The following is a 25092-nucleotide window of genomic DNA, read 5'->3' as shown; positions in this document are numbered from 1 at the left end:
AGTTGTAGCTTGAGAAACTTCAACAATGGCGAATTTCAGGCTTTGTCTTTTCACTCTTCCCCTCATCACCTTAACTTTCATATTACAGCCATTTCATGTAATGTCTGATGAAGCAATGATAATCAATGTCTGCAGCAAAACACCTAATCCTAGTCTTTGCGAAACATGTCTTCACAGTGATCCGAAAAGTGCAACAGCCGACGTTAAGGGCTTGGCAACGATATCGATTACATGCGGTACACGTGACGCCGACAAACTATACACCGATACGGATAATTTGTACCTGAACACGAAGGATCCAGCACTTCATAACCTTCTCGATAACTGCTGGTGGAGATTTCTGGGGGCACGGGATAATATTGACAGCGCGGGACGGATGCTTAGTGATAAAGGGTCGGATGCGGCGAAGCTAGCTATTAGTCGGGATGCTATGCCGATGATTACATATTGCTCGGACCTTTTCAAGAGGAGCCCAACAGTGGCTGTGCCGAAGAATATTATTGATGAGATGAATGTTGTTAGTACTGATTGCCAGATTATATTAGGGATTTTGAGTAATTTTTAGGTAGTGAACCGTAGAGAGCAGCAAAATACAAGATTTGAACGTGGTTGTAATAAATAAATAATATTGACTCAATATAGATTCTGCATTTTCCCAATTTTTTTTGGACGAGTCACACGAATTGGTGTTAAATAAAAGCTATAATCACCATTTCATATAAATTAAGAAAAAATATTACATCAGAATAAGTAATTACAGGAAAAGTAAATAAATTTAAAATAAAATATTATTTTTAAAACAATTATATCAATAAACACTATAAACCCGTGCAATGTACGGATATGCAAACTAGGGTTTTTATTGGAATAAATTAAAAAAAATTATATACTGAAATAGGTTGTCAGATAGATTAATTACAGAAATGATATTTTTTTTAATGGAGCCTATCTGAAAGGCGCCAATGAATATTTTATATTAATTTTTTTTAATGGCGCCTATCTGATAGGCGCCAATGAATTTTTTATATTAATTTTTTTCTTTTAATAAAATATCATTAATTTTTTTCCCGAGTCAGTATATGACCTGGGTATAGATACAAGAGTAGTGGCGCCTATCTCAGAGGCGCCAATGGTGGAGCCTATTTGAGAGACGCCACTAGTTGTGCCATGTTGAGAGACGCCAATGGTGGGGCCCACAACTACTTATTTTTTCCCTATATATACCCCCGAAACACAGACATAAATTTTAGCAGAAGAACGGAAGTAAGAAGATAGGGAGAAGAAAAAAAGAAAGAAAAACAAGAAGAAGGATAAGGTAGTTTGGTATATGCAGATTAGCCGGTCATAATCGGAGTAAATGCCCGCTCCGAAACTACCATGTTGGACAATCGTCTCAATCGGGTAGAAATTGAGATGTAGTTCGTTGCATGTTGAGAGAATTGAATCACAAATTTGTTTACAATTTGTTGCAGTTAATCTAATTTGAAATTGCAAAATAAAAAAAAAACCATAAAATTTTATTTACGAAAAAGGCAAAAAAGTCATTATATAAATACACAGTTGACTATTTAAATTGCAAAGGCAAAAAAATTAAATTGATAAATAAAATGCCAAAAAATTCATTACATAAATATGAAGTTATTTATATTACAAAACCCCTAAAATATGAAGTTATTTATATTACAAAACCCCTAAAAATGTTAAGTATAACCAATTTTAATTTTAATATATTCAATATATTTTTAAAATATATTTTAAAATTTTAAAATTTTCTTTGTAAAATTTTAAATATATTAAAAAATCTTTTTTTTGTCTTTACCTATTAAAAATATATTAAAATTTTAAAATTGGTTATTCTTAAAATTTTTTTAATATGTTTAAAAAATTTAATATATTAAGTATATGAAAATTTTAAAATTGGTCATTGGCGCCTCCCTCTGAGGCGCAATTAGTGGCGCCTATCTGACAGGCGCCACCCGAAAACTCATTTTTTACTTGTATTTTGACTCGTTGACCGTATTTTGACCAGTATTTATATTTAAATATTTTTAATAAAAATAAAAAAATATTTTATTTAAACCAAAAAAAATAATATAAAATATTCATTGGGCTTTTCAGATTGGCTCCATTAAAAAAAAACCATTTCGATAATTAATCTATCTGACAATCTATTTCAAGATATAATTTTTTAACCTATTCCAGTAAAAACCCTGCAAACTAGTTATTATATATTTTATTGTTTAAATATATTTATTATTTTGAAAATATGCATTCATTGTACGTGTCATCTACTTATTATAGATAAAGTAAATAGTATATATTTGGTTAATTATTAGAAAATATGAGTTGTACTATTACTTAAGGCAGTAATCTACAGCTATTTCTATTAATGTTCATGTCTGTGGTTATAAGGCAACTTTAATCGCATAAATTTCTTTATAACATCTATTTTTATAATATTTTTTTATAATTTTCATTTTAAATAAGATTTATATATTATTTAATGATTAAATTAACAATTTTAGAAATAAAAATTTTTATTGATATAACATCGATAATTTAATATGTAATTTTAATATTTTACAATCTCGAGCTCAATTTAAAATGAATGTTATAATTTAGGGACGTATGATGTAATTAACTATATTTAATATATTGTGAGTAAATCAAATAATAATACATTATCTATGTAAAAATAAAATCAAGCGTTTAATTCACTGAAAATATATAAAATTCTACACTATCAGGGCATAAAATATAAATCAATAAACCCTAGCAATATATATAAGTTGTTGCAACCAAGAAAATCACCATTCACTCAATCAGAACACACAGAAAAAGGCAAAGTTGTAGCTTGGGAAACTTCAACAATGGTGAATTTCAGGCTTTGTCTTTTCACTATTTCCTCCATTACCTTAACCTTCACATTGCAACCATTTCATGTACTGTCAGATGAAGCAATGATAATCAATGTCTGCGACAAAACACCCGACCCTAGTCTTTGCCAGACATGTCTTAATAGTGATCCGAAAAGTAAAACAGACGACGTTAGGGGCTTGGCAATGATTTCGATCACATGCGGTACACGCGATGCCGATAAACTATACAGCGATACGTATAACCTGTACACAAGCACGAGTGACACTGCACTTCATAACCTTCTCGATAACTGCTGGACGAGATTTATAGGCGCACGAGATGGTATAAACGGTGCCGGACGGGTTCTTCGCGATTAAGGGTCCAATGCTACGAAGTTAACTATTACTCGGAATGTTATTCCTATGATTACATTTTGTTCGGATCATTTTAAGAAGAACCCAGAAGTGGCTGTGCCGAAATATATAATTGATGAGACGAATGTTGTTAGTACTGATTGTCAGATTATATTGGGGATTTTGAATAAATTTAGGCAGTGTGGTTCATGTGGAGAGAGCAGCAAGATACAAGATTTGAACATGGTTGTAATACTAATAATATGCTTTAATTCCCTTCTCCCTTCCTTTTGTCGTTCATCAATTTTAGGTGCTTCAAAAGCTTTTTGGATATTATTTATCAGATTTGTTCCGGTATGTTTTGAACAAAATTGAAGATTTTTAGTATTTTATTACTCACGATAGTTCGAACAAGAATTAAGTTAAACAAAGATGTGATTAAAGTGCCAATAAATAAGTTATATTAGTATATTCTTTATTAAAGACTTATTTCAAGACTATTATGAAATTAGATATTCACATTAATTATAATTTAACAAGCATATAGGATGACTTGTTTAGGTTAGTATATTGGAGTGTGAGAGAATTTTATTTGTTCATCTAATAATTGTATGAAACAAGGATATTATCCCTTTCTAATAATTTATGCCAAATCAGTAATTTTATCTTAAATTTCAGTATTTTAATTTGGATTTGTTTTTTTTTAGGATGAAAATGTTGGTATTCAAGATAAAAATGCTGATGTGACATAAAATTATTAGAAAAATGATACAAATGACGTAACGTTACTGTCTCATACAATCCTACCCCAATAAATGTTGAGGATTAAAGGATACAATTTACGTAACGTTACTGTCTCATACAATCCTACCCCAATAAATGTTGAGGATTAAAGGAGAACGGATTGTATGAAACTGTGATTCCACGTCATCCTTATCCCTTTCCAATAAGATAATGACAAATCAGATTTTTTCTCCTGATTTTCAGTATTTTTAGTTGAATTTAAATTTTTTTAGGAGAAAAATACTGAAAGTCAAGAGGAAAAATCTAATTTGCCATTTTCCTATTGGAAAGTGATAAGGATGACGTGGAATCACAGTTTCATACAATCCGTTCTCCTTTAATCCTCAACATTTATTGAGATAGGATTGTATGAGACAGTAACGTTACGTCATTTTTATCCTTTTTCTAATAATTTTATGCCACATCAACATTTTTATCTTGAATTTTAAAACTTGTCAAGTATCTTTGTGTTAGTAATTTAATGGCTGTTGATAAAAAAGAAAAAATCAAATAATTAACTCATCATTTTATAATTTTTCATGATTAAATAATAAAAAGAGAAATTAATAATTAAGTAATTACCAATAGAATTTACCTTAGCTTGTCAAGGCAACTTAAACGCATAAAGGAAGATATATAGTAGAAAAAGAAAAAACCATTCACGTAAGGAAACCCTAGCAATATAAATATGTTATTGCAAACAAGAAAATCAGAACACAAAGAAGGCGGCAAAGTTGTAGCTTGAGAAACTTCAACAATGGCGAATTTCAGGCTTTGTCTTTTCACTCTTCCCCTCATCACCTTAACTTTCATATTACAGCCATTTCATGTAATGTCTGATGAAGCAATGATAATCAATGTCTGCAGCAAAACACCTAATCCTAGTCTTTGCGAAACATGTCTTCACAGTGATCCGAAAAGTGCAACAGCCGACGTTAAGGGCTTGGCAACGATATCGATTACATGCGGTACACGTGACGCCGACAAACTATACACCGATACGGATAATTTGTACACGAACACGAAGGATCCAGCACTTCATAACCTTCTCGATAACTGCTGGTGGAGATTTCTGGGGGCACGGGATAATATTGACAGCGCGGGACGGATGCTTAGTGATAAAGGGTCGGATGCGGCGAAGCTAGCTATTACTCGGGATGCTATGCCGATGATTACATATTGCTCGGACCTTTTCAAGAAGAGCCCAACAGTGGCTGTGCCGAAGAATATTACTGATGAGATGAATGTTGTTAGTACTGACTGCCAGATTATATTAGGGATTTTGAGTAATTTTTAGGTAGTAAACCGTAAAGAGCAGCAAAATACAAGATTTGAACGTGCTTGTAATAAAAAAATAATATTGACTTAATATAGATTCTGCATTTTCCCAATCTTTTTTGGACGAGTCACACGAATTGGTGTTAAATAAAAGCTATAATCACCATTTCATATAAATTAAGAAGAAGATCAAATAATACATCAGAATAAGTAATTACAGGAAAAGTAAATACATTTAAAATATAATATTCTTAATTAGGTATGTAAATAAAACTTTTATATTTCATAATTAATTCATTTTACAGAATTATTTTATTCATAAAAAGAAAAATTGTACATAAATATAATAATATATTTTAATGAATTATTTATTAGAAACTTAGTATATAAATTATTGTTTTACTTTCTATATTTATTTTTATATAAAGTAAAAAACCATTTTATAAAATCTATAAAAATTATAATTAAAACCACTTTACTTATAACATAAATTATTATTATTTTTAGAAATAAAAGGAATACATACTAACATATATTGCAATTAGATAGTGGCACATAGAGGTGTTCATGGGTAAGATTGGGTTGGGTTTGAGCCGGGTTTAAGTATGATATAGACCTGTCCATGGGCCGGGCGGCCCGGCCCTGCCCGACGGCCCGCTCGAAATATGGGAGGGTTTGGGTAAAAATATAGGCCCGAAATATGGGCTTGGACAAAAATTTAGGCCCGTTTAAAAATGGGCAGACCTCAAGCAAGATTTTTTTGGCCCGAACTGCTCTGCCCGACCAAAAATATTAATATATATTTTTATTTTTAAAATATAATAGTTTTTATTTTAAGTTTATTTACTTTCATTTCCTTGACTAGTGTTACAAAATAATAATAATAAAACATCAAGTTTGTTTTACTAATCAAATGTTAGATTTTGTTACAACAATTAATACAATTAATACAATTAATAATTTGATAAATTTACTAATCAAATGTTAGATTTTATTACAACAATTAATACAATTAATACAATTAATAATTTGATAAATTTACTAATCAAATGTTAGATTTTATTACAACAATTAATACAATTAACAATTAATAATTTGATAATTTTTCTAACAATTAATTTTAATAACAATTAGTTTTAATTTTATTAAAAAAATAATTTTAATTTTAATTAAAACGTGCCGGGCCGGGCTCGGGCCCCATATTTTTTTCTCCGGGGTGGGCAAAATCTCAGGCCCATATTTCGGGCCGGGCCGGGCCCGGGCCTAGTAAACCGGTTGAAATTTTTTGTGGGCTCGGCCCGAACCGGCCCATGGACAGGTCTAGTATGATATTAAATATTTTATGCTTGCCCAAACTTGGCCCGATCCTGAGCCTAAAATTTTGCTCAAACCTACCTATATTTGCAAAAGATTAATTCAAGCCTATTTTAGGCCCACCCATATTATATTTTAAATAAAATTTTAAAAATATTACTTTTATTTTAATACTAATAATTTTTTATTTATTGAAATTTTTATATAGTCATTTTAACATTATTTAATATTTATATTAGAGTAGTATTATATATTTAGTATATGTTTTTTTTAATGTGTTACAAATTACATAATATATAAAAATAACATAATATAAAATATTATAAACTTAAAAATGGATCAGGTCGGACTGGGCACGAGACTCGAATGTTCAAACCTAAGCTCAGCCCATATTTTAAACGGGTCTAATTTTTTGTCCAAGCCCATTTTCTGAGCCTAATATTTTTACCGAAATCTTCCAAATTTCAAGCAAATTTTTGAGCCTGGACAGGTAACCAAACCCGTGAACAAGTCTAGTTGCACTTATCATTCATTGCCATGGCTAACAAAATTAAAAAATTTGAAGTTTAAAGCCTAATTTAGAATTTGACACATAATTTAAAAACATCTGGTGAAATAAACCCTTTATATAATCTAATATATTAATAGAAAAATGACAATATATAACAATCTTATTAACATTAATTATCACTATAAATAGGAAATAAAGCAAACGGAATTCATGTCAATTAGATAATTCCAAATATCCAATTTTACAATATAATAACACACCAAATTGCACACTTCCACACTGTTTCTTAATTAGTTAAAAAAGAGAGTAGGTAGTTGAAATTGTGTGATAGATCCCAATGATATATATATATACATAGCATATTTGAAGAACTAATCCATATAAAAAAAGGTCAACAGCTATGAAGTCTGAATCATGTTTAATTAATATAAAGCAGTTGGAGAACAGTGGTAATATATTACCTTGTCCATGCCATCCATTCCCATTAGGCAATAAACCCCATTCTTCTTCTGAAACAACAATAAAACAAACTCTTTTTTAATTATGTGTAAGAACAAAAGCAAGAATGTCTATGAATATATAAACATTTCCTATGACAGATTAAGAAATTACCTAGCAAGGATCATGTCAGTCTCGAACTATGATAAAAGGATCACGCTCTCGTCCTTGCAACACTTTAGCTATGAATGTCTTTGGCATTGATTCAATCTTCAACTTTTCGAGGGTTGTAATGAACCTCAGTCCATTTGGAAGTATGTTCAAATTGTGGCAGTTACCAATCTCCAATCCCCGAAGAGAAGGCATGGCTTTTTCATCCACCTTCAACTCCTCCAAGTTTTCAAGATACATAAGGCTTAGAGACTCGAGTTTGGGAAAACCGTGTGCAGAGCAAAACATTTCTTTTCCTTTGAAAGCTTTGTCATGGAATTCAAGAATCCTTAAGTCAGGCAGCTTCTCTAGTGTTGGCATTGGATCTTCCTCAAGCTTGCACCTTATCAACTTTATGTAGACGAGATTTGAAGACAAGTAGTGGTACTCTGGTAACTTACTGATCTCCACAGCTAAACTCAATTTACGTAGGTTACCACAGCACGAAAGAAGGTGGGTCAAATGCCTTGTATCTTTTTCATTGCTGATAATAGACAAGGAATGAAGATAGTTAGCTTGGATGATGGGTGGATTCTTGTCCAACTCCTCATTAAAATCTTCAATCTTGAAGGGCCCATTAATCTCCAACTCTCTAAGATTTGTCATGTTGATAAGATCCTTCAGATAACAATTCTTGGTGTTGAAGTTCACAAGTGTTAAGAGTTTTCTCAAAGTACCCAACTTCAACTTAGTTCTGCTTTTACATTTGGAAGGGAGATATAGATGTCTTAGTTGCAGCATACTCCATATCACATTAGGTACATAAATAGAATTAGAATGTGAACATGATCCACGGTCAAGTCTTAAATCCAAGGTTTGCAAGCATCTCAAGTTACCCAAAGACGATGGCAAATTTGATCTTACGAAGCTAAGATCCCTTAGACTCAAGAATCTTAAATGGATGTGATGCGGTCGTTGGAAGCACCAAAAATATCCTATCCCTAATAAATAATGAAAAGAATAGTAAAAGGGAAGTAGGGTCAAATCCTCAGGGACTGGACTTGCAAAATATCTTGTTCCGTGATATCCCAGGCAGAGTCTTGCCCAAGACAACCTGCGTTCCTGAAAAAAATAAAAACAATAGCAGAATTAAATTGTTGGATCTAGAAACGAAAAATAAAATAAAAACAGAATTAAGAATATTTAATTGAAAATTCGAAAAATTAAAAATAAAGTTAAGAGAAAGAAAATTCTTATGGGAGATTCCAGCCTCCAGTTGTCTCGTTCCGCCTTGGGTTCAATCCTCGGCTTTTAGATGATCCTTCCCAAACCAAATAAGCCAGTTATAGTGGAAGAGGACGCCTACGACCACCAGCTCCAATGATTTAGACTACGATTTGGTGGAACCTGACCCTAGCTAACAATCGCTTCTGTGGGATCGTCTTATGCTAGATCAACGCTTCTCAATGGCGAATCCCACGCCATTTTGTCTCTTGGGCTCGCCAACCTCTGACGCAGTAAGCTAACGAACCGACTGTGCAACCTTCCCAAAACATACAAAGCGGCCGCCTTTGCATATGTTGAAAAACTTACTTCTTAAGGGACTTGGACGGAAGCGTCAGCCCCGTAGTGCGGAGAAACGATGAATATTCAGCGAGAAGGCTAAGTACGGATTCTTAGCCTCAAGAACCTTTTTGGGGATTTTTGACAACCTTCGGCTAGATGGATTTAGTGGCTCATGGTTGTGGTAGAAAAGAAAATAAATAAAATAAAAACAAAGATTTTATTGAAAGAAAATATGAAAAGAACAAAAGCCTAGACTTTTGGGGAGAGAGTGTTTACAGAAAAAGAAAAAGATGAGATCCCCTTTTGAGTCACTTCACCCCCTATTTATAGTGCTAGGGGAGATATTCTAATTCTACTTAAATTCCTAAAAGATAAATACATTTAATTGAAGATATATAAAGATAAAATAAAATCCTAAAATAATCCTTAATAATTATCTCAATATTAATTATCCTAATATAATTAAAATAGAGTTTAATAAAATAAAATCTCTTCTTTTTGCATTTCAACCCTTGTGTCCTCCATGCTTGCACTTTTGGCACCAACTTTTCCTTGTGTCGCACATTGGCCCATTTTATCTCTAAATTCACGCTTTTGGCCCTTAATTTCACTTTTGCCTCAAATTTAGTCCCTATGAGATAAAAGATCATAAATAGCTCAAATTAGCAGGATCATACTCAGAATAAATACATAATTAATACATAAAAATACGTTATTCTAGAGTGTTATCAAATCCCCCCTACTTAGCCCATGCTTGCCCTCAAGTATGGTTCCTATCTACTGTGAAAGTTAGATTCTGCCATAAAAGAAATACAACTCCAAAGTTTTATAAAAATCAGTCAAAAATGCATATGAAAAATAAAGAGAACCCTAAGCTTGCTTTAAGTAAAACAGAAAAAGATTTCCAATTAATACACGCAAAAATTAGAATCAACTTGAATTATTTAATGAAAATTAGGTAAATTACCAAACCTACCAAGACACCCTATTTGTTTCCTCCTTTAGTCCCCAAATTATTTTTTTTTTTTTTTTGCTTTTTTTTGTTTTTTTTGTTATGCTTTAGGAATATACTGAACCTTTTGACGCGAAGAGAGATGACAGCCAAGCACCCCACCCCGGTTACTCATTAACAAACTCCTAATTTATTATAATTTTCTTAAGAACACATCAAACCTTTTGACGCGAAGAAATATGACAGCCAAGCACCCCTCCCCGGTTACTCAGCCCAACATGTTCTTAAAAATTAATTCCGGTTAGCGGAGTTTTACCTAACACGTCACACAACCTTTTGACGCGAAATAGGATGACAACCCAAGCACCCTACCCCGGTTACTCAGTCAGTCACATTTTTAAGCTGCACTCATAACCACGGAACATTAAATGACATTAATAATAAATTTTTTTATGAGGACTTTAGAGAAAAATAATAATAATCAAGTGTCAAAATAAGTTTGATAATTACCTTAATAGTCATCAACATATTTTAGCATGCAAACATATTAAGTGTCCACTTTGTATTTAAACTTGATCAATTTTACGAAAAGCAAGATAAAGTTAACTTTATGAATCACAATTATTTTTACTCTAATAAAAATAAAACAATGGAGATGGCATCAATTATGAAAATTAGTAATTTTCTCGGAAAACAAGAATCATGCTTGTAGGTCAAACAAGAGGCAATTCTTGGTAAAAATCTTGGGCATGAAAAGAGGCGGAGATTCCAAAAAAATAAATTTGGACAAAATAAAGCCTCAAGCGAAACACCACCAAAAATAATCACAAAGAATAAACAACAATAACCAAAATCACAATGAGAAAATGATAGTAATAACGAAGAGTACCTCCCCTCTCGAAAGCACATTGTCCTCAATGTGGACGAAAAGAAATAAATAGGTAGAAAAGTTTAGAAAAACTCCCCATGTGATCACAAATGATGGCAATGAGCTTGGTCAGTTGCTGGCCAAAGGTTTCAAGTCAGGCCTTAATGCGCTTTAAGTGTTGCTTAACGGTTTGCTTCATTTTTTTTCTAAGCAAAAGAAGAAAAATTGATTAATATCCAAATATGTAATAAATAATAAAATAAAGTAATAAATAAAGTAAAGAAAAATAATAATAATAATAATTGGGTTGCCTCCCAACAAGCGCTTGTTTAACGTCGTTAGCTCGACGCCGTTATTGGTTCTATGGTGGTTCCAAATAGATTTTCTTAACCGTGTGGGCTTGAAAATTCTCATAAAATGGCTTCAACCGCTGGCCATTGACTACGAACCGCTTTCCAGATTCTTCACTCTCTATTTCAATCGCTCCATGTGTGAACACTTTAGTAACAATAAAATGTCCTTGCCATCGTGACCGAAGCTTACTCGAGAATAACTTTAACACGGAGTTATAAAGTAAAACTTTTTGTCCTACCGAAAAATGCTTCTGAGCTATTCTCTTATCGTGAAACAACTTTGTCTTGTCTTTATAAATGCGAGCATTCTCGTAGGCATCATTGCGAATTTCTTTTAACTCTTGAATGTTTAATTTCCTTGCCTTTCCTGTGGGTTCTAACTCCAACTCTGGTTCCTGTATAACAGAAGGTAACAGTTTAGTATTTGGAGATAATAACTCATTAACAAATTCAATTTCATCAAGTTCAGAATTATCTCCATAAATTGACTGAAAATTTTCTTCCACCAAAGAGTCAATTATATCGATACGATTTACGCTCAAGATTTCGCTTGGATGGCTAATGGCGTCGTAGACATTAAACTTTACGATTTCCCATCAAACTCCATCGTGAGAGTTCCACTTGAACATCAATTTTAGTACTAGCTGTACTAAGGAACGGTCGACCCAGCAGGAGATCTGAAGATCCAGGAGTGCTATCCTCCTTCATTTTGATCACATAAAAATCTGAAAGGAAAATAAGCTCGTTAACTTTTACCGAACATCCTCAAGGACTCCTTACGGATGCACAATGACTGTCCGCCAATTGAATGATAACACCTGTTTTTGTCAAAAAACCCGCGTTAAGTGATTCATAAATAGAATATGGCATTATATTTATAGAAGCCCCTAGATCACACATAGTCTTCTTAATTCCTAGATGGCCTATTTTGCATGGTATTGCAAACATGCCCCTATCCTTGCATTTTTTGGCATTTTTCGTTGTAACACATGGATACATTCTCACCAACATTCACCCTTTCATTACACGTTAATTTTCGCTTGTTGGTGCAAAGCTCTTTAAGAAATTTAGCATACCGTGTTATTTGCTTGATGGCGTCCAACAGCGGAATATTGATCTCGACATTCCTAAATGTTTCAAGGATTTCCTTGTCCTCTTTACCTCTTGACCTTTGGTTGAATCGTTCGGGAAATGGAGGTTGAATTTTAGGCAATGGAGGCTTCGGTCGGACCTGTTCGTCTTTCTTGGGTTTTTCCTGGGTAATTTCTTGGGCAAGATTCCTGTCAGGAATCGATTCCAATACCTTTTCGCCGTAACGTCCTTTGCATTTGCATTTTGTCTAGGGTTTGGTTACATTTGTGACGGCAGCTTCCCTTGAGAGTTTAATTTCTCGATCGATGTGGTCAACTCTCTGATAGACGCCTCGGTTTTCTGTTGAAAATCCTTCATCTCCTTTTGGAAATTAAGATTTTGCTGCTGAAAATCAAGAACATTAGCTGCTAACTTATTGACCATGGTTTCTAGAAAATTACCTGAACCTTGCGGCTGCTGCGGAAATCGATTTTGGTATGGCTGGTTATTTCGTAGGTTGGCCCCATAACTTAAGTTAGGATGGTCCCTCCACCCTGGGTTGTAGGTATTAACGTAGGGGTCGTACTGCCTTTGTGGTGGCCCAGGGAAATTTCCAACAGCATCCAGATGGGCCGTGGTATCATCATACAAACTGGGACATGCATCAGTTGTGTGATCAGGTGTAGCACATATTTCGCATAATCGAGCTGTCTTCACTTTTTCTGCAATAAGAGAATTCATCATATTAGTAAGTCTATCAACTTTATCCTCTAAGGTTGAATTACTTAGCTGATGAACCCTTCTAGGGGGTTCAGTATTGGCTCGGAACTGCTAAGAATTTGCAGCCGTCGTGGAGATCAAGTCTCTCGCTTGTTGGGGAGTCATGTTGACCAATGCTCCTCCACTAGCAGCATCTACCATATTCATCTCCATGGGCTTCAAACCTTCGTAAAAGTATTGGAGGAGAGATTGCTCTGTTATACCATGTTGTGGACAGCTTGCACACAACTTCTTAAACCGCTCCCAATAATCGTAAAGGGACTCAGCTTCTTTTTGCCTTATTCCAACGATCTCTCTTCTTAACTCAGCTGCTCGAGACGCTGGAAAAAACCTGTTCAGAAACAAACGAGATAGATCAGCCCAAGTTGTAATAGATCCGGGGTAAATAAAATAACCATTCTTTAGCGGAATCTGCTAGGGAGAAAGGGAAAGCACGCAATTTAATCTGATCCTCAGTTACCCCCTGAGGTTTCATGCTAAGACAAACCATATGAAATTCTTTCAGATGCTTGTGGGGATTTTCATTTTGTAACCCACGAAAAGTTGGCAATAACTGGATTAAACCTGACTTCAATTCAAAATCAGTATCCATAGTAGGATACGCGAAGCATAATGGCGGTTGTTCTGTTGGAGCTTGACGATTGTCGAATTGTTTGAGCCATTGGTTCGTGTGCTAAATTTGGGTTTTCATTAACCCTAGCGTTAAGCACTTCTTCTGGTGAGTCGACTTCTACTTTTTCGCTTTCAAGTGTTCGAGTAGGATTTTCGTTAACCCTAGACTCAGCTTCGTCGTCGACTTCAATTTCTAGCAGTGGATTACTTTGAGTTCCAACCACACGATTGCTTTTTCAGTAACTTTGTCTCCTTGCGATTGGCTCTAGCAGTCTTCTCAATTTCTGAATCAAACGCAAGAGTACCTGGAGCAGATCTGGTCATAAGAAACAAAAAACAAGATTAGTACGTTGCCAGTCCCCGGTAATGGCGCCAAAATTTGATGCTGATCGTTGGAAGCACCAAAATATCCTATCCTAATAAATAATGAAAAGAATAGTAAAAGGGAAGTAGGGTCAAATCCTCGTGGATTTGGACTTGCAAAATATCTTGTTTCGTGATATCCGGCAAGAGTCTTGCCCAAGACAACTGCGTTCTGAAAAAATAAAAACAATAGCGAAATTAAATTGTTGGATCTAGAAACGAAAAATAAAATAAAAAGCAAATTAAGAATATTTAATTGAAAATTCAAAAATTAAAAATAAAGTTAAGAGAAAGAAAATTCTTATGGGAGATTCCACCTCCAGTTGTCTCGTTCGCCTTGGGTTCAATCCTCGGCTTTTAGATGATCCTTCCCAAACCAAATAAGCCGATTATAGTGGAAGAGGACGCCTCGACCACCAACTCCAATGATTTAGACTACGATTTGGTGGAACTCGACTCTAGCTAACAATCGCGTCAGGATCGTCTTATGCTAGATCAACGCTTCTCAATGGCGAATCCACGCCATTTTGTCTCTTGGGCTCGCCAACCTCGACGCAGATAAGCTAACGAACCGATTGTGCAACCTTCCCAAAACATACAAAGCGGCCGCCTTTGCATATGTTGAAAACTTACTTCTTAAGGGACTTGGACGGAAGCGTCGGCCAGTAAAGTGAGAAACGATGAATACTCGGTGAGAAGGCTAATCTGATTCTTAGCCTCAAGAACCTTTTGGGATTTTGACAACCTTGGCTAGATGGATTTAGTGGCTCATAGTTGTGGTAGAAAAGAAAATAAATAAAATAAAAACAAAGAATTTATTGAAAGAAAATATGAAAAGAACAAAAGCCTAGACTTTTGGGGAGAGAGTGTTTAGAGAAAAAGAAAAAGATGAGATCCCCTTTTGAGTCACTTCACCCCCTATTTATAGTGCTAGGGAGATATTCTAATTCTACTTAAATTCCTAAAAGATAAATACATTTAATTGAAGATATATAAAGATAAAATAAAATCCTAAAAATAATCCTTAATAATTATCTCAATATTAATTATCCTAATATAATTAAAATAGAGTTTAATAAAATAAAATCTCTTCTTTTTGCATTTCAACCCTTGTGTCCTCCATGCTTGCACTTTTGGCACCAACTTTTCCTTGTGTCGCACATTGGCCCATTTTATCTCTAAATTCACGCTTTTGTCCCTTAATTTCACTTTTGCCTCAAATTTAGTCCCTATGAGATAAAAGATCATAAATAGCTCAAATTAGCAGGATCATACTCAGAATAAATACATAATTAATACATAAAAATACGTTATTCTAGAGTGTTATCAGGATGAGATTACCTATGCCACTCGGTAACTTGCATCCAAAAAAATCATTGATTGGTTCCAAGTCTAAAACTCTTAGCAATTTGAAATTGTTGAGCATGTATGTCCAAATTCCTTGAAGTTTTAGAAGCGATATACCAATTATTGAAATAAACAGAATCGAAGCTAGAGGATTGCAAAGACGACTTTCTCCTTCTTCGTAACTTACCAATGATCGGGGCCGAAGCGCTTCTATTGGAATTTCTTTGAAGAAAAGAAGTGATCGAAGTTTTGTACTTTTAATGCACTGTATCCGACAGTATTCATGGATAGAAATTCTACGAAACCCTTGATCTGTGGATGACGAACATGCATTTGACTGATCAACAATGTAAAAGAAATTTTCTTCTTTTGCTTTTGACATGCAGAAATCTCTCATCAGATCATGCATTTGAAATGTTTTGACCTCTAAGGTTGCGATGTCTCTTTCACATTCTTGAATCATGCACCTTTCCACCAGTTCCATCAAATAACCATCTGCCACATCTTCCGCTATTTCCCCACAATCTTCTTCTTGATTTGGTGAAACAATACCTTCGGCAATTAATAATTGAATCAATCTACCCTTATGTATCTCATAGTCTTCAGGAAAATGGCTTAAATAAAGGAAACAAGGCCTTAGATAGGGAGGCAAATCATCATAACTTAATGCTAACACATCCTTTACATCACTTGTGTCCCTCCGAAAGCATGCTTTCACATTTGTGGATACCTTTTTCCATTCATTTACTGAATTATTCTTTGTAGCTAAAATTCCTCCCAATACCCTGATGGCTAATGGAAGACCTGCACAATGTTTAACCATATCTATCCCTAACTCTCTTAATTTCGCATCAACTCCATATCCTGTAAAAGAAAAGAAAAAAAGAAAAAGAAAAAGAAAATTATGATCTACATATAAAATTTTTAAACCAAATTTATTTTTCAAGCTTTATATTTTTTTATCACTATCTCAAGATTCGAGCACGGTTCAAGCTTGAGTGGGTAGCCTTATTCGTGAATGGGTATGATACATACCTATATGTATAGATATTAAAATCAAATAATTTTGCAATTGTTAATTCAATAATCATATTACCGGCAAAATCTGATATACGAAAAGCAATCTTTTGAAGCAATTCCCAACTTTGTTCATTGTTTAGACACCGCAGCGCACACTGGTAACATCTTGGGTCAGCATGGGAAACTATTTCTTTCCTTCGAGACGTGAGCAATATCTTGCTATTGCTATTCCTTTCAATTGGAAAAGGAGGTTTTAGGCTATTCCAAGCTTCAATACTCCAAATATCATAAAGTATCACCAGACATTTTTTATCCTCTAAAAACTTAAACAACTTCTGTGCTATTTCTTCTTCACTTTGATTACTACCTCTTACGTTGGTGGAGGAAAGCTTGGATAAGATGTCTTCCCAAATTTTTCTTTTTTGGAATTGTCGAGAAACATCTACCCAAGATAAGTACTTAAAACGACTGACAACCTGGTCATGTTGATATATTTTCTTAGCAAGAGTGGTCTTACCAAGACCACCCATTCCACAAATAGCAACAACCCTGCATTCACTTTCTTCATCGACAAAAAGTGGCAGCAATGTCTTGATATCACCATCCAATCCAATAATATTATCATCGACAATATGTGGATAAGTCCGCCTTGACTCTCGCCTTAGAGCTGAAGAACTTGGTCCTTCTCCATCAACCCCCAACTTTGTTACATCATATGTCTTCAGTTGTCGAGTCAATTCACTGATTCTGACTGTGATTTTCTCTATCTCAGACTTGGCATGGCAGAGCAAGCATCCCTCTTTAAGGCAACAAACTGATCTTTTGATGCAATTCGAAAAACCGGCTTTCCTTTTGGATGCAACTCCAAGGGCAAAAGTCTCGATCACATCTTCAGCATCGTAGGCCAAGTCTCTGATATCAGCAACTCTGTCACGCACCACCTCATTATCAGCTTTTCTTGAATCAGCCACTTTCAAGAAGCTTTGCATCCATCTCAGCTCTCTTTCTAAACTATCAGCTTGGTCATCGACACCCAACAAAGATGTTACTTGTTGAGTTAGCATGCCAATTGTTTCGAGAACAGAGGATATAGCTGACAATTCCATAGATTTTCTCTATATTTTGAACACTGATTTCTCAGTGTTTGTATTTCGGTTCTGGCAAGTGTGAAAAGAGAAAAGGAACTTAACCGGGAAATGTGAAAAGAAGGAAAAGTTCCAGCCCAAGTGGTTTTATTTTAACTTATCTATTTAACCTTTTATAGTTGGATTAGTTGGATTTATCTTTTTAGGTTTTATTAATCTCTGTAATTGCTTATTAATAGTTTGCACTTTCTAATATAATTAAGTTATATATAAAAATTCTAATATTTAATTTGGATGCAATGCTATTGTATTTTCAAAAAAATAAAAAATATATTTTCAAATCTTGGAAAAGAACATTGTAGTTTCTAAGTTAGGATTCCATACTTTACTCATTTGTTCTGAACTTAGGCTCTGATCTGTTTGTTTCACTGAAAATGGTTTTCGAAAAATAATTTCTGTAAAATAACTTACTTTTTTAGAAAAACTAGTACTTTCGGTGTTCGGATGAATATTTGTAAAATATTTTCTATTATTTGATGATTTCTGAAAATATTTCATAGAAGTTGTTTTCAATGAAACATACATTTGAAATTTATGATAAAGAGTTTAAATGAAGTAGTGAATTGATGACAAGTGATGTTAAGGTGAAATTATAATAAATAATGAATCTTCATGATGTTAAGGATTAAATTATAAACTTTATGAAATTATAATTGAAACAAGAGAAGTGATATCAATACTTGAATTCATTTCAAAATTCACATCTCATTTCATCATTTCATATTTCATTTCTCATCTCAAATTCATTTCTCATCTTTGACTTCTCAATATCAAACATATAAATTTATTATTTAATTTCCCCTATTAATACGATTCAGACTCGGATAAATACACGGATTCAACCAACACACCAATTTGGCACCCATTGCCTCAATGGATAAATCCGAAGTAGTAACTGTGCCCAACGCTATATAAGTTGACACCCAGTGTCTCATCGGTTAAATCGAAGTAATATTGGCATCTAGTGCTTCATTGACTTGAGGTCGAAGAAATCCCTGAAACTCTTCCTATCCTATGGCATGCCATCTATATTCAACTTAGCCCAAAACAATTAATAGAGTTTCATTTCACTTTCAACACATCCAATGTTCCAATTTTACATATGTACATCATCACACATATAAGTATATATAAAATTTGATAACAACTATAATTTCTCAATACACATATTCATAAGAATACCATATTTCTTGATACACATAAATTGTTCATTGTAATCATCAATTGATTCAATTTGGCCCAAAGAGTTCTCATCTCAATTACTTACCATATGCAACAATACAGAATGCAATAATTTATAACTTAGTTTGGATTATAAAAACACAAACTGTATATTTTGAGCTACTCGACGTCGACCTTGTCTTTCCCTTTCTTACTCGAGGATTTCGGAATGATTACAGAATAAAATAATTACAATAGATTAATAACACACAACTCAAATTTCATTAAATTTCAAATGTTACACCACGATTTACTTAATCCCCAATTTAGCCCCTAAATCGAGACTAATTTTAATATCCATATTTAACCTTAAATTTTTATACTAATTTTACTTAAGCTAAATTCAGCTGTCTATTTTAATTCTACCCTTAATTTCAAAATTTTCACAATTTAGTCCATATTGCTCAAACTTAACAATTAACATCATTATTTAGCCTTTTTTCACTTCTAACTTTAGAATCTATCAAATTAATCCCTATTACTTAAACTATTCAATAATGACAACATCTAAAATCTTAAATAATACTAAAAATTATAACATGGGTCGGGTAGTTTTAAGTATCAGGATTTCAAAAACATAAAAATTATGAGAAAATGACTAAATTGCACTAACCAAATTTGGATTTGAACCCTTAGGTCCTTATCCGTGCTTCTCCCTTTCTATTTCTTTCTTTCTTTTCTTTTTTTTTTTCTTTTTAATGTTTGCATGTGATGGTTTTGTTGTTTATTACTATTATTTATTATCATTATTATATATTAAAGTTAATTTATATAACATATATATTTAATAACATAACATTAATGATTTTAACCATAATCGTCCACTTTAAAAGAAACAAAGGTATAATTGCTACTTTAGTCCCTTTTAGTTAATTTAAATATATAATTTAACTTTTAACCTTTACGCGATTTAGTCCTTGTACCATAATAGTTCCTAATTCATGCAATTTACCTATCCAAAATTTAATTCACTACTAAACTAACCTCATATATATTTAATAAAAATATTTACGAGTTCATTTTATGGAAATGGAGTTTCTAGCTTCACTTTTCGACACCTCTGACTATCGGGTCGTTACAACTTAGTTCTATTTTATAAGACAGACATACATCAAGCCAACATAGTGAATGAAATCTTACAGAAATTTGAAAGATGCTCGGGGTATAAAGTAAACAAATCCAAATCCCAAGTTTTCTTTTCGAAAATAGTGGAAAATGCATTGGCAACCAAATAACTAACACACTTGGGATGGAGCAAGTTGAGGATTTGGGGAGATATCTTGGAACTCTAGTGTTTCATAAACCTGTTACCAATTCAATGTACTTGTTCATAATTGAGAAAGTCAGGAAAAAGGTTGAGTGGATGGAATGCGAAGTTGTTATCTCTTGCTGGCCAAGTGACTTTAGCTAAATCGGTGCTTTTTACTATTCCAAGTTATTTTATGCAATCAACTCTCATACTAAAAGGGGTAAGTCTGGAAATTGAAAAGATCATAAGAAAGTTTGTATGGGGAGCTACGGGGAATGAGCGGAAGATTTCCTTGGTGTGTTGGGACAAATGTTACATGCCAATTAATATAGGGGCCTTGGGTTTAGGCATATGCATAACCAAAATAAAGCTTTCTTGATGAAACTGGGAATTAATTTCATTAACAACATGGAGTCTTTATCGTTGAAAGTTTTGCAATCAAAATATAAGGAAACTAATGTATACCAAATATTTTATTTTATCTTCTAATAGTTGCATCTATATTTGGCGGTCCTTGAAGAACATTTGAAAGGACATTCAGGGGAATATGGCTTGGAAGGTGGTAACTGGTCGAGAGGTGAAATTCTGGACAAATACCTGATTCAGGGGATTGGGTTCATTGAGTGAGTATTGCACTGTACCGCAACCAACATGTAACAACTCGATTTTTAGTGGTGTTAAAAACAGTGGTTTCGAGACCACCAAAGTCAACGAATAAGTTTGTAAATATATATTATTATTTAATATTTACAAGTCAAATATGGTTTTAAAAAGATTTTTGAATTAGTAATTTATATTTTATAATGATTTATTAGGTTCAAGTGGTTTCAGAAAGTGTGATATCGGGACCTCGTTTCTATAAAACGAGCCGTAAATATTTTTATAAATATTTACGGAGTGTCATTAAGGTGGTATTAAATTTTCGTTGAAAAATTTTAATGTATCGATAATTAATTAAAAGGACTAAATTAAAAAAGTGCAAAACTTGCTAATTATAATAATTAAGTGATTAAATGACTTGATTAATAAATAATGAAGGACTTAAGTAATAAATACACCTAAATTAAAGTGATGAGGCAGCATATGAAGATAAAATAATAAAATAAAGTGATGGAATGGCAAAATGGTAATTTTGATGAAATTAAAACAACAAATTGAATTTTAAAGCTTTCTATGCAATTCATCTTCAATTTCGGCCTAAACCACCATAGGAGAGAGAGCTTTAAGCAGGTTTCTCATATTTTTGCTTCATATCAAGATCCCGTAGATACTTGTGAAAAAGAAAAATAATGGAATAGTCCCTGAACTTCTATAATTACTACAATTCAATCTATGTAAGTTCGTACATTTAAAATCTAATAATTTGTATAAATTGATGAATGGTATTATGCATTTATTCTATTGTTAGAAATGAATTATTGTTGAAATTATAATATTGAATTGGATATTATGTTTGAATTGAACGCGAGATTTGAGTACATTCGTAATTTGGTGTACAATGGTATTGGAAAGAGCTATCAGCATTTTAACCAAGTAAATCGAGGTTTAGCATTTGCTGCAAATTTTAGTGTTTTATTTTCTATTTGACTTAATTGGGTGGATCAGCTCTTATGAGCTTCTATTAAGCTCTTACGAGCTTCTGTTCAGCTCTTACGAGCTTTTTTTAACTTTCGAGCTTCTGTTAACGATGTACTCTTATCTGTAAGTCGTTCTTCGAATGAAGAAATCTCAATAAGGTGATTTATTTATTAAATTTGAAAGATATGTTATTTATTTGTATTGATTTGAATACGGATGTATTTGTCGATTGATGTTGTAAATGACAGGGAATTGTTATGGATGATTTTTAATATCTAAATTAGTTATAGTTAGTTCGCTAAGATTTTTGTTTAATCTGTCGAACTTACTAAGCTTCATTAAGCTTATTTGTATTGTTTAATGTCTTTGTAGATTTTCAAAAGGTTGGACGATTGGACCGGCACTCAAGTCACACTATCTAGCTTATCTTGGTAGTTTTTGAAACATTAAATACGGTTTATATGGCATGTATAGGCTTTTGTACGGTCTTAATCAAAGTTTAATTTATGTAAATATTATGAACAATATTTTGTTTACATAATTAACCTACATATTGGTAAGAGATTAAGGTATAATTGTGATGTTAGTACAAGTGATATATGCATGTATGTATGTATTTGAATTATAGTGAACTTTGGTAACTTGGTTAGGTAAATTAATTAGGTAAGTTTGGATACTTGATTGACATATTTTAAGTTGTCATTTGAGGTGCCTAAGGGTATATTGGTTGTATGTGGTGATAATACATGTTTAAGAAGAGGTTATCATTTGTGGCAATATGAATTTGTGTACTGAATATATATATATATATATATATATATGATATATTAGAAAAGTAAAGAAAGATTAACAATGTGAGTGATGATGAAGCCTGCTAGTGAGAGGAAGCATAGTTGGTTTACTTTTTAAAGTGAGGATTATTCTATATTTTGGAAAAGTAAAGTGAAGATTAATAATATAATTAAAATTAATTAATGGAAGGACAACTTAATTAGTGCAGTCTACTTTATCAATTTGAACGTTGAACGGGGGAGTGGGGGAAAAAACACGTTTCTACGAATGAGATTCCCTTATTTCAAGTTGGAGATCATCCACATCCGGATGGTTTAATCCGGAAACAAAAAAAAAAAAAAAATCATCACAAAGAGATTAATGGATAAGTCTATGAGCTATCTTATTGGCTGACCTATGAATGTACTGAAAGCAAAATAAAAGAAAGAGCAAAGTCTATAGGCCAGCTCCTTTTAGATTCGATCATATAAAGATGAGTCTAAAATCCTACTAGTCACAAAAGCATAACGATCACTCTCGCGGGGGAGAGTGCTTCTATGATAGCAAATACCGCAGTCAAAATAAGGTCAAATCACTGAATCTAAGCCACACCACAGCCACATACGATCCCTTGTACTACGCCAGCCTCTAAGAAGCATTTTTGATTTTTAGCTTGTCCCTCTAGGTGCTTCCCATTTCACCAATTCTTTCGATATAATTAATGACTAAAGCCTAATTTACTCTTAATTGACTAAAGTCTAAATTACTTTCTCCAATAGTCCCAAAACCGAACTTAAATTATTACAAATCATTATTTCCCAAACATCTCATTTTACATCCATGTTAGCTCCCTTTCCAATCCCTCAACTTGGTCATCGGAACCAAAAAGGGACTTTATTTGTTGAGCTAAATCACCAATTCTTTTAAGAACCGAAGATACAACAGACAAATCCATGAGTGAGCAATTTTTTTGTGACCAAAGACAATTAATATCGTGGAAAATATCTGGGTTTCTAGCACCATTGATTATAAAGTTCAAAGTTTAATTAAACTGTACAATGCTTGCTCGTGGACACAGGTTTGGGCGATTCCCATGGAGGAATAAGAGTATTGCACAAAGGATACTAGATTCTTACCCATTTCATTCGGCAATTATTTTTCTTTTTCTGTAAATGTCTCAATATTTGGTTCCATGAAGAGCAGCAGCAGAATAAAAAAATGGCAATGGCTTCCATACCTAAAGACGAAAAGTTAAAAAATGTCAATATCATATGAAGTAGTTGAAGAATCTTGAAATAAAAGTTAATTCCAGTCTTCCAAATTGCATCACTTGACCTTCACCAATTGAAAACATTCTCTATCTTTTTTAATTCAAATGACAAATCATATGGGAATATGAGACATTGCCAAACATAGAGGATAGGAACCGAAACTAGGATCTTCTCCAAATTATTATCTGCTTGAGAAAGAATCAAAACATGCAAAATAGTTGTGGACTTTTATATATAAACAAAAGGGTTAAGTATTTCCTAAAACAAAGATTATGAATTACCTGGAATTAATCATAATTGCTACCACTCGCTGTCCATCTTCAGTTCTTGGAGGGTTGCAATGAACTTCAGTCCATCTGGAAGATTTTTTAGCTGTCTGCATTTTTGTATCTCCAATCGCTGAAGAGAAGGCATGACTCCTTCACCCACTTTCCACATCTCCAGATTGTTAAGCTTCTTAAGGCAGACTCAAGGTTAGCAAAAGCTTGTCCACAGCAAAACATTTCCTTTCCTATGAAAGCCTCTTCATGAAATTCAAGCATCTTTAAGTAACTGACCTCCACATCTAAGCTCAACTTAAAAATGCTATTGCAGCTTGAAAGAAGATGAGTCAAATGTCTTGGATCTATTCTTCCTTCACCATTGATGATAGACAAGGAATGAAGATATCTATTTTGGACGATGGGTGGATTCTTACCCAACTCTTCCGTGTAAAAATCTTCAATATTGAAGGCCCCTCGAATCTCCAACTCTCTAATATTTGTCATGTTGATAAGATCCTGTTAAGATAATGTGTTTAAGATTGCTGCCATTTAAATTTTTTCTGTTACTAATTTTTGAATAATTCTCCTTGACTTTAGGAGATTAGTTTTTTGATTTGTTTGGTATATTGTTACCATTTTTTTAGCAGATTTTTAGAACCTTTTTTTTCTATTTTTAGCTTGAACTTTTGTATTTAAATAGTTGAGGTGCAAATCAATTAATATTGTACAGACCCAATTTCTGCCCGGCCCACTAACAAATAACCCAGTCTATTACAGCATTAAACCCAATTACAAAACCAGCCCTAACCCGGAGCCCAAACCAAAGGCCCAATGACCAAGGCCCAATTTCACAAAAAAATCAGCCTAGGGTTTCAGAAACAGAAACCCTAGGCGTCGCACTAGGGTCTTTGACCCTTGGCCTCCTGACAGCGCCAAATCTGCTGACTCTTGGCCTCTGCCACTGCCACTGTCGCGC

General features: G+C 33.4%; 2 protein-coding genes across 2 annotated transcripts; one reads left to right on the top strand and one right to left on the bottom strand.

The window, feature by feature from the left end:
- LOC105801318 (probable disease resistance protein At1g58602) lies at nt 1-17724 on the bottom strand. Its single transcript, XM_052623511.1, has 5 exons — nt 16695-17724; nt 15585-16453; nt 7755-8649; nt 2728-2735; nt 1-561 (listed from the first exon to the last, which is right to left on the bottom strand). The coding sequence occupies exons 1-5, from the start codon at nt 17722-17724 to the stop codon at nt 307-309; spliced, it is 3057 nt and encodes a 1018-aa protein (XP_052479471.1). The 3' UTR covers nt 1-306.
- On the top strand, nt 4728-5329 carry LOC128034702 (cell wall / vacuolar inhibitor of fructosidase 2-like). The gene has a single exon (XM_052623512.1). The coding sequence runs from the start codon at nt 4753-4755 to the stop codon at nt 5290-5292; it is 540 nt and encodes a 179-aa protein (XP_052479472.1). The 5' UTR covers nt 4728-4752; the 3' UTR covers nt 5293-5329.
- Nucleotides 17725-25092: the final 7368 nt, after the last annotated feature.

Source organism: Gossypium raimondii, chromosome 11, assembly GCF_025698545.1.
Source record: "Gossypium raimondii isolate GPD5lz chromosome 11, ASM2569854v1, whole genome shotgun sequence".
NCBI lineage: Eukaryota > Viridiplantae > Streptophyta > Magnoliopsida > Malvales > Malvaceae > Gossypium > Gossypium raimondii.
The sequence above is the reverse complement of the archived record's forward strand: the minus strand, read 5'-3'. Positions and strand labels throughout refer to the sequence as shown.

Bases quoted from the DNA above. Each gene is read 5' to 3' on its own strand.
- LOC128034702 (XM_052623512.1), top strand. From the start codon at position 4,753: ATGGCGAATTTCAGGCTTTGTCTTTTCACTCTTCCCCTCATCACCTTA.
- LOC105801318 (XM_052623511.1), bottom strand. From the start codon at position 17,724: ATGGAATTGTCAGCTATATCCTCTGTTCTCGAAACAATTGGCATGCTA. The intron at 16,454-16,694 runs GTAATATGATTA...CAGGATATGGAG, and splicing joins TCGTATATCAGATTTTGCCG to TTGATGCGAAATTAAGAGAG. The intron at 8,650-15,584 runs ATCCTGATAACA...CGACCGCATCAC, and splicing joins CGAGTGGCATAGGTAATCTC to ATCCATTTAAGATTCTTGAG.